Source organism: Alligator sinensis, unplaced genomic scaffold, assembly GCF_000455745.1.
Source record: "Alligator sinensis unplaced genomic scaffold, ASM45574v1 scaffold154_1, whole genome shotgun sequence".
NCBI lineage: Eukaryota > Metazoa > Chordata > Crocodylia > Alligatoridae > Alligator > Alligator sinensis.
This window is the reverse complement of record NW_005842072.1, coordinates 1,811,225-1,821,942: the sequence shown is the minus strand read 5'-3', so window position 1 is coordinate 1,821,942 and position 10,718 is coordinate 1,811,225. Positions and strand designations below refer to the sequence as shown.

At 39.3% G+C, this 10,718-nt stretch overlaps 1 protein-coding gene across 3 annotated transcripts in view; it reads right to left on the bottom strand.

The window, feature by feature from the left end:
• Nucleotides 1-1,273: 1,273 nt before the first annotated feature.
• The window catches only part of IKBIP (IKBKB interacting protein), a 12,733-nt gene continuing 3,288 nt past the window's right edge, over nucleotides 1,274-10,718 (bottom strand). Inside the window, exons 3-4 of one of the 3 annotated variants that reach the window (XM_006023640.3) lie at nucleotides 9,684-9,801; nucleotides 1,274-2,456 (exon numbers count right to left, since the gene is read on the bottom strand). In XM_006023640.3, the coding sequence (XP_006023702.1) occupies nucleotides 1,701-2,456; nucleotides 9,684-9,801 (874 nt within the window). In that variant the 3' untranslated portion in view covers nucleotides 1,274-1,700. Of the gene's footprint in view, nucleotides 2,457-3,837; nucleotides 8,487-9,683; nucleotides 9,802-10,718 lie in introns of those variants that run through there. The other 2 variants (XM_006023639.3, XM_006023638.3) reach the window with 2 other exon arrangements.

Genomic DNA, 10,718 nt, shown 5'->3' with positions numbered 1-10,718 from the left:
GAATGTTATGTGACGAATGCCCATCTGCAATGATAAGGAGGAGACAGTCTTAGATAAAGGAGGCTTGAAAACAAAAGCAGAATCAGAGTACTGGGTTAAAGAGCTCATTAAAATACTAAAAATCACACCCCTAGGTGGGGAAAAAGTATGCTAATGAAACATACATGTATGCAAATGAGATGCATAGCTAAAACACGGGTATAGAGACATGCTCAGTAAAGAACTTCTTGCGTCACTCCTTACAACCAATCAGCAAACAAATACGCTGGTGAGAACTTGAAAACTCCTGTATAAAAGATGCTTAGTGGTAGTGATCTGGTGTGCTTGTTACGTGAAATTCCGCTCGCACCTTTTATTGCTAGCAATAAACCTTCTTTATACTTTCACCCCGGTATCTTTATTGGCCTTTGCATACCGGGCACGATCCCAGACTTGAGCTGGGGCTCAACACTAAGATTTCTGGCTGATTTGGTCGAAGATTTTCACAATTGCTTTCCTTTATAGTTGTCCTACGATGGCTTCTTCCTGTTTCCTCTGCTAAACCTATTACTCCCATGCTCTCCTTCAGTGCAACTCCTCCTTCCCACCTACCTTTCCCTTCTGTCCCTCTCAAACCCCTAAGGCTCTCCATTAACTCTGCTCCCACCAGAGCAGTAACATACATGGAAGTCTGTTGGCTTCTGTATCTGCACCAATTTTGCTCTTCACTCTAGCGCTTAAGAGACCAAGTGATGTGTAGTCCATGCACAGGGGACTAATGAAGAGCAAAAGTATCCCAACAAGAACAGACAATAGAATTAAGACAACACTGGGGAAAGGGCTTGCTTTTTCAAAGTACGGTATCCCCAAGACGGTGGCTTTCAAACTTTTTTTCATTTGCATACCCCTTTGGAAATTGTGTGGAGATGTAGACCCCTTTGAATCACATACTTTTGATCATGGACATCTCGCAGACCGCTGAGACAGTCTGAGGACCCCCAGGGTCCACGGACCACAGGATGATAGCCGCTGCCCTAAGAGGTGTACTTTGTTAAATGAATACGTAATGAAGCTGCAGTTTGGTGCAATTACTGCTAAAGAAGGAATACTTTGCATTAAATGAAGTAAAAGTAATGTTGATCTGAGTGAAATCTTGTCAAAAGCCAGCACTACTTCTTGTCATCGCTCCCTTTGCTTACATCTATGGCATGTTGATGGACTGAAAAATGAAAACTAATTTGGGAAAATCACAGAATTCATCTTTATTTAAGAGAAACTATCATTTTTAAGCCTGTATCTATAGTCCACAATTTTACCCTCGTCTTCAAAGCAGCAGGGAAAGCTTAAGACTAGCTATCAATCTGTGGTCCCACTTTACCAATGAAAGCAAATTAGTAAGTCACTTTTTAGCCAAATGTCTTGCATTTTTTAAATATATTTAAAAATATTTGCTAGTTTAAAAAAGAAACAAAAAACTTATTCATTCTAAAAATATAACTTTGGCTAAAGAATTGCCTAATTCCAGTTGTTTTCAAGCCACTGGGAGTTTAGCCATCTTCTTCAGAGCAAATAGGGCTGGGCCACAATTAAGTTTCAGTATTTTCTTTCTAAAACAGCCTTTATTTTTTTTCCCTTTTGTTTAGTACCAAGCCCAATTAGGTTGTAATTAGGTTGTCATGCTTCAAATGCTGTAAGTTAAGCAGTTGGGTTTCTGACGGCAATTAATTAATATCTGACATTTTGGTTATTTCATCTTTCATATCTTTAATTTCATTCTGAACTCTAGTTAAATTGGACAATTTATCATTCAAGAAGGCGATTTCTTTTTCTCGTTGTAATAGATCTTCAACCAGTCTTCCAATTCTTAAGGTTAGGTCATTTATCATTGGTTCCAAACGGGCGAAGTCTTTCTTTAGGTTGTACACCTTGGGTTTTAAATCATTTGCAAATGTAACTGTTTTAAGAACTCTAACTCTGTCACTTTCCAGAGTTAAAAGCCTATCTGAATGTCTGTTAAAATCACCTCTCAGATCAGACAATGTCATCTTAATTTGCTCAATTCTTCTTGAGTTATCAGATGCCAAATTTTGCAGTTTTGCAGTGCGGTCGATACTGCTGGTAAGTAGATTGCCAATATTTTTTATTGTCTTCTTTTCAACTTTATCTACTTTATCTTCTAGTGTTTGCAAAGAATCTGTCAAGGAGGTCATATCTGATACTAGACCTGAAACTCGTCTAACGTCAGTTTTTACTGTTCCGATCTTTAGAGTGATGTCTTTTGCTGTGGAAGCAGTATTCTGCTCAACTCTTGTAACTGCATGAAAAATGGTGGTTAAATTCTTCTGTAGATCCTCCTTTTCTTTGATTATGCTATTGGACAATGTTTTCATGCTATATATGTCCTCTTGTAGATATTTTACACGAGAGAGTACTTGAAGATCTTCCAATTGTTCCATTAAGTTTTTAGCCTTCTCACACTGGAGGGAGATTTAAAAAAAAAAAATCATAAGATCAGCACATGTTTCACTAGTTAACTTGCAGCAAAATTTCACTTAAATTTCACAGAATTTTTTTTTTCTATTCCAAAATCTAAACTAACAGAGAATTCCTAGGCCATTAGGCTTTGTAGAAACTGGTATTTTCACCATGTCTTAGCTGTCTATTTGTGAATTACATTTCTTGTGTGTGTATTAACAAGCTCAATTGTTATAATTGATTACCACCGATTCTCATACATGGAGCCCAACGCCATTTCTGTTGCTGTCTGGCAACTGATCTTTGGTCCTGCTTTTTTTTTTTTTTTTGCTTTAGCTGACACTAAATTATTTTTCATTATGCCCATATATTATGCTGTTCAACAGCTGCTTCTGAGACCTTAAATTTATTGAAGTACACCCTTATTTTTATTTATTTAATCAGATCTGTAGAGCATGATCAATTTGTTGTTAATCCACAACAGTCTGCTTACACTTTTTCATCTCTAATAGTCTGTTTCGTGTATTCATTTTCCCTTGCAGAGAAGAAAGCCAATTTGAGGCTGTATTTGATTTATATGCTGCCCTTCCAAACAAGGACTCAGGGCAGTTTAGAAGACTAGGACAGAATAACTTAAAAACAAGAGAAGGAACAAGAGAACAAAACTTAAGGGGGGCCTAAAGTATCAGTGTGAAATAGAAACACCCCCTAACCAATATCCTAGCTTAGCTAGGTTTTTTTAACTGAATGCCTGCCCAAATAGGAAGGACTTACAATGCTTATGAATTACTACTTCATTTAAAAAGAAGGAAGGAAAGTCGGGGTGGGGATGAGTAGGGACCTAAGCAGATTGAAAAATCCTCCTCTGAAACCCTGGCTCCACTGAAGTTGGCAACCCTCTCCCATCAATTGGGGATCATTTCTTCATAGATTCATAGATGTTAGGGTCAGAAGGGACCTCAATAGATCATCGAGTCCGACCCCCTGCATAGGCAGGAAAGAGGGCTGGGTCTAGATGACCCCAGCTAGATGCTTATCTAACCTCCTCTTGAAGACCCCCAGGGTTGGGGAGAGCACCACCTCCCTCAGGAGCCCGTTCCAGACCCTGGCCACTCGAACTGTGAAGAAGTTCTTCCTAATGTCTAGTCTAAATCTGCTCTCTGCTAGCTTGTGGCCATTATTTCTTGTAACCCCCAGGGGCGCCTTGGTGAATAAATACTCACCAATTCCCTTCTGTGCCCCCGTGATGAATTTATAGGCTGTGGAACCTTTCAGTTTTGGATTACTCTAGACTAAGAGCTCTGTAATAGGTAGTGCCCACTACTTTCTATTCCAGTATAAATTCTAGACTTCAAGGGACTTTGAGCTAATCCAAACCTCTTTTTGCAAGACGTAGGGCCCTGCTACACCTTTAAATTAAAGCTGGATAGACACCAGCTATATAAGCTGTTACACATTTTCAAGCACTTTATAGCTGGCTAGCAATCTCTCTATAGCTGGGTGGACATTTTCACGGTGTGATAATTACCTTGCATGTGTGGTATGTCTACATTTATTGTGCAATTAACCAGTTAATTGTATAATATGTAACATGTAGAAGGGGCTTGAGACTGCAATTCAGATCTCAACGGTTTTATCTGACCCACAATTATTGGTGAAATTAGTGAAAGATATTAACACTTATTTTGCAATGAAAGTTTTTTCTATAAAACACTATACTTTCTATACCATCATTTTTCCATAAAAGCAATCCATATTTCAAAGTCTGTGCCAATCAAGTTAGGGAAATGTGAGAACATGTTTTTATTGACCAAGATTGTAGGCAATCAAAAAAAGCAAACAAAAAAACCTTATGTAAGTGACTCAAGGTACATAAGACTTCATAAAAGGGACAAGTTAATAGGTGTAATAATCAAAGATACACAGCACTTATTAAAATTAAGCACTATATATAATAAATGTGAAGAACAAGCAACAATTTGTTTCAGAACAAATTAACCCACAAAGTGCAACTCAAGATCTCAGAGCCATGTTATTTCTGATTGCCAGATTCTTAAATTGGAAGTAGATCTAGAGATCTAATGTATATTCAAGTTCCAAGTATGCTCGAGATCTAAGATTGAGCCTATAGCTGCCGTCAGCTTTAGTATGCAGACTAAAGTCATATCTAATGTACTGAACATACTTTGCTAATTTACATAAAGTAAAGTACTGTATTTACAATGAGGTTTTTTTCTTCTTCAGTCAACATGGGGCAGAGGGGGAAGCCCCTCATTTTATATTTGCTTACAAGGAATCGACACTAGATACACTGCCTATCTTCTGAACTGCTGCTAAAAGCAGCATGTGCTCATTAATGGAAACCAACTATGATGCTGGTTAAATGCAGCCAACACTGACATGGTCCATATGGGGCAGATATGCTGACTTTTATTTTTTGAAAAACTATTTATTTCTATATAAATACCTCTACCAACCTGTCTTGTGACTGTGGGACACCTGATAATCTAAAACACACCTTTACAGTTACACCATTCTTATTCCCGTGACAAAGGGGAGGAAGCTAGCAACAATAATCTTCCTGAAGTAGGTAAGCACCCTAGTTCACAAGAAATCCCAAAAATGTCACTGATTTATTCCCAGAGAATAATGCTATTCAGCTTAAAAGTCAATTTCTCACTACGATATAGTAGGAATGATAGGAATCTAACTGGTAGTAAATATGGAGTAAAAAGTTCACTTAGGTACCAAGTATATGAAAGGGGGGAAAAAATCAAAAATCATTTGCTGTGTGAATGAATGGTTATCTAGAATTTCAAGGGAGGAAAAGTAGTGGTAACTGACACCTCTGAAAAATGACCTGCAACCATGAGAATAGTCCATGTTCTTTTATTTGTATTAGTGCAGGGGTGCTCAACCCAGATCTAGCCCCATCAAGCCACGTGACCCAGCCAGCAGGTGTCCCCATGGATCTGGAAATGTAGTGGTGGAGGAGCGGTGGTAATTAACACTGCCTCTACTTGACTGCTGTGGACAAATTTCCAAGCCCTATGTGGCTGGATTGGCTCTGCCTGGGTCGGTCCTTCACAGAGGGATCAGGCCTCTATCAGGCTAGGGCCAGATTTGGAGCTAGATGCAGTCATGGAAGCTGAAAAGGCTGCATTTGTCTAATTCTGCTGAGTTCAAGCAACTGGTACCCATGTGGCTGAGAGGGGAATTTGGGCCAATGTGTGGAATTATACTAAAATGTACATCATGGGGTGCATCGATTTAAATATTTTCTTGGCCAATACCAATAGCCAATTATTCACCAGGCATATTGACTGATAGCAATCCTGTAACAGTTTTACAAGAATGTAGCTGGGCAGGGTGGATAGCAGAGCCTTGCAGGTAAGTCTGTAGAGGGGAAGGCTGATCAAGGCCCCCATGATGAGGGAAAGAATGGGGCAGGGCAATGAATGAGACCCTGGGGCTGGGATACCTGTGGGTGGCTGGTCCAGGGGATCAGCATCCCAGCGCTTAAAAACGGTGGTGGGGGCTTGAACTAAAGCTCATTGAACGAGCTTTAATTCAAGCGCCACTGCCACCATTTTTAAGTACCAGGACACTTAACTGGAGCAGAGCCAACCAAGGCAAGGGCAGAGGTAGGCTGCTTGCTGTGGGCTTGGGGATCTCGCTCTGCTGCCTTTGCCCCAGGAGCAGTGTGCTTGCTGAACGCCCCATGCCCATTCAACACTTGTGGGGGCAGCCAATTGTGCTTCCTGCTGCCAGATGGGCAAGGGACACAGCATGGCCAGCATGCAGCTCCTGGGGCAAAGGCAGCAGGGCTGAGAGTCCCAAACCCACAGCGAGTAGCCTGCCTCCACCCCGCTGCTAAAAGCATCCCAGCACTTAAAAATGGCGGCAGCCCTTGAAGCTAATTTGATGAGTGTTCAAAAGCCGCCACCACCACCACTTTTAAGTGCGGAGACGCTGATCCCCTGGACAAGCTGCCTGTGGCTCCATCCCACCCCCTGCCCTAGCTCCAGCCATGGGGTCCTATTCACTGCCCTGCGCCAGCCCCGCTCCCTTCTTCACCAAGGGGGCCTCAATCTGCCCTGCCCCTCCTCTCCTGCTCTCCCCTTCCCCCCTGCAGGGCACTGCTCTCCACACTGCCCAGCTGCATTTCTGGCATGCATGCAGTGTGTGGGACCCCTGGCCGGAAGGCACATTATATTTATTGGTACATTATCGGCTACAGTGACTAAAAAAAGCTGATAGCCAATAATGTTAACTTTTCTTTTATCGGTGCCAATCTGATGTGGCACCAATATATCAGTGTACCTCTATGTGCATCTTCATTACCAATATTCTGAAAGCTCTCTTCCATTTGCTGTTCTCAAGTTTAAATTCTACAAGCACTATCCCTTAGAGTTGCCTATTAACTAGGATTTGCTATAAAGCTGATAATTATAGTATCTTAATTTCAACAGAAATCATGTGTAGGTGTTAGTAGGATCTCCTGCACAGAAGAAAAATGGACAGGCTCCTAGCCCCACTTTGTTCAGCTGCATCAGTGTAAACCTGGAGTAACTTGATCCAAATTAAACGAGAAGAAAATTTATGTTCTCAAAGAGCTGCAATAAATTTGGTTCCACTAACCAAAATAAAATTCACAAAGCTAGTACACTGAGAAGTTTGAATTAAGTGATATAGTTCATTAGAAGCAAAATACAATGCATGTAACTTCCTTGGAAGCAGGTTCTTAATTTTTCATGTTGCTTGTCAGTTAATATGGTAACAAAATACAACATTGCAAACAGTTATAATTAGGAAAAACTCTATTGATTACAAAATATAACGTTGTGTGCTGGGCTCCAACTTCTGACTTGAATTCAAACTTTAACCTAAAAAGTTTGGTTCAAATCCCATTTAATAATAAGAAACATGAACTCCAACAATATTTTCAAAACAGTTAACTTTTTAAAAATAGTTTTTGCAATTCTTCTCCCACAACTGTATTTCTAACTTCCTCCCCACAATATATAGTATATATTCTTTGGCAGCATGTGCATTTGAAGTCTGATCCAAAGCCTGTTAAGATGAATTGCAACATTCCTGTTAAATACTTGCTTATAAGCTTTATTTACATAACTGAGCTATAAATAATTGTTCATACTGGTCCAATTTTTACATACAAATGAAACTGCTTTAATTCATTACTCGTCATCCAAAATCGGTTCACTTTCTAGATCATATTTTTCTGAAGTTTTTTTCCCTGTATTTGAAGATACCATAATGTCATGTACTCTTTCTTTTAAAATAACTATATCATTTTGCAGTTTCAATATGCTGTTGTCATACTGCATTCCTTCAAGAATCTTCTGCATCTCTACTATATCTGACACTGTTTTTAGCATACCATCTTCCATAGTAAACATCTGTGTTGTTAAATCTTCCATCTTTTTTTCCATGCCTAGCAACTCACTTGACACTCTAAGAATGGAATGAACAGCGTTTTCAATTGTTGGTAAGTGGGTCTTGCACTCTGTAACTTTAGGTTCATAGTCTGTAAGTTTCTGACTCATATCCATGTCTCTGGCTAACAGACTACTTCGCTGTTCTTCTAATTTTTCAACTACCTTTGTATGGAAGTCCAGTTGCTCTTCAACTTTAGAAAGCTCATCTTCTTCCTGTCTTTGTATTGTCTTAATATTTCTAGCTGTACTGTCGTCTAAATCTTTTACCCCTTCTGTAAGAAATTTTATTCTTTGATCAACTGCATTGATCTGGGAGGTAACTTCTGTATGTATGAGTTTAGCTTCAGATTTTAAACTACTAGTATTGGCATTCATTTCATCCAGGCTTCTTTTCCAGGAGTCTGAAACATTTTGAAATTTCTCATTAAGTCTTTGCATCTCTTTAGAGAGCGTCTGATCAGTGTTCTGGATGTCATGTATGATGCTACGTAGTGTGGATACGTCCTGCTCAAGCTGAGTCACCACTGAGATGGATGAGGTAGTTTCCTGCAGGATGCTTTCAGAAGACTCAAGCTGCATTAGTAACACAAAACAATGTCCATGTCTACTTAATGAGAGTTAGATTGGAACAGCACTTATTTATGCAAATGGAAGCATTATATGTTCACAAGGTTCAGTCAGCTGGAACCTACTTCACTTGATACACAGCTTCAGTTTTGCTATTTATTTTCATTAAAATATTATTCCAAATGATCTGGCATACTAGAGTTTCAAGGAGAATTTGTAGGACAAATTTTTCAAAGCTGTTTTTGCTACTTGGAAGTAGTAACGCTAGTCTTTTTTTTTATTTGGTTGATACCTGAATTACTATATTCAAGGACCCTTAAAATCAATTCCTAACTAATGAAAAATGGAACTGTCATAAAACTTTATTCTTGTAGAAAGAGATCAAGTAGCCTCAAAATATGAAGCAAACATACAATTTAGAATAAATTATAAGCTAGTTAAGATTAGTTGATCAGCTTAGTATCACCACAATATATCATCATACTAAAGATGACTTGCATCCTTGGTTTTCACAGTGTAGCAGATGTGAGCAATGTGAAGTCCTGGCCCTGCTGATGCCAATGGGAATTTGTCTTTTGACATCAAAAGAGCCACTTTTCCCTGTAAAGCTCTTTAGCAAAGCTGATATCACTATGTAAGTAAACATCTGTCTTATGCCATCACTAACATAAGTAACACTAAGCAACATAACAACTAAACAATATTATCATTCCATTGTAAATTTAAAAATAAACAGTACTGTACAGCATTCTTTATCCAAACACTTTATTCAGTCATCTACGGCAGTGGTTCTCAACCTCTTCTGTACCAGGACCCATTTGTAAACATAAATGGCCAGTCTCAACCCAGTGCCCCTCACTCCCAACCCACTGCTCCCTGCCACCAGGCCCCACTCCCAGTGGGTGGGGCAAGGTGTGGGTGCAGCCAACCAGTCCCCTTGCAGACTGGAACTCTGACAGCTTCCAAGGGAAAAGCTATGGTTTCCCATGTTTTGCTTTCAAGGAGAATCCGTTTTTAAAGTTTGACCTATCTTTAAAGTTTGTTTGCCACCCTTTCATATATTCCTTGTGACCCACAGGTTAAGAAACACTGATCTAAAGTTACTGGAAAAGGCATTACTAATTTTGAATACAGTAATATTAAGTAACACTGTTTTCAGCTAATATACAATAGAGGTTATTCCATTAGAATTCTAATTATTACCTTTTGGGAAAGTAAGCTGACTTCATTTTCCACGTCCAGGAATTTTGCAATTTCTAGTTGTAATAAATGATACTTTTTTTCCATAACAGCAAATTGGCTTGACTGCTGAAATAAGAACCTGTAAATTGTAAGAAAATGGTGAATGTAATTGGTATGTATTAAATGTTTAGTCCCCAATCCTTTTACAATATAATGGGCAGAAGGGCAGTACTCTTAAAGTACTGCCCTTTTAAAGTTCTAAGGTAGAGTCTGTTTTATTGCATGGAGCAGAACTGTGGGATGCTGACCCCATGGTTCATTCAACAATAGACGAGATCTCCAATTACTTTTTAAGGAGGCTTTTATCTCTACCTAATTTTAGGACTGTGGGTGGGGGGGAAGGGTGAGCAGGCCCTCATTCATTCTGAAATGGGACTGATTAATGTAATCACCTTAGCCCAATTAAATTCTAAATTATTGGATGAAAATTAGATCTTTTACACCTATCAGATATCTTAAGAAGTATATTTTTGAAAACATCACTTGTCTAAAGAAACTCTTATTTGAATGGTTAAATAATCTATATCCCCCAGACCAGTAGTGTTCAACCTTTTTTCATTTGCAGACCCCTAAAAAAAATTTCTAATGGAGGTACAGACCCCTCTGAATTATAAGTGTGGGTATTCATATACTTTTGATTGATAATATTCATGTTTTGTGGACCTTTTACACACAGTCTAACCACAGGTTGAAAACTGCTGGAGAAATGTACCTAGTCAATGACCCAATATTTCCCCTGTACTTAAGACATAAATTTAAGAATTAAAACACGTATTCAGATATGGAGCCAGACAGACTCTCTCAAATTTCCTCTTTTCCCAGTTAAATAAGAGTTGACCCAGAAGCCTATCTGTCTACAGTACAAAAATGCAAGCAATGAGAGCCTGCTACTAGACTGTGCTGCCACGGGGTGGGGGGGAAGAAATGCTGGCTGTGGACACTCCCCATGCCGTTATGGGGGAACACTGGCAGTGGCAGGTGCTTTCCCCCCGCCGC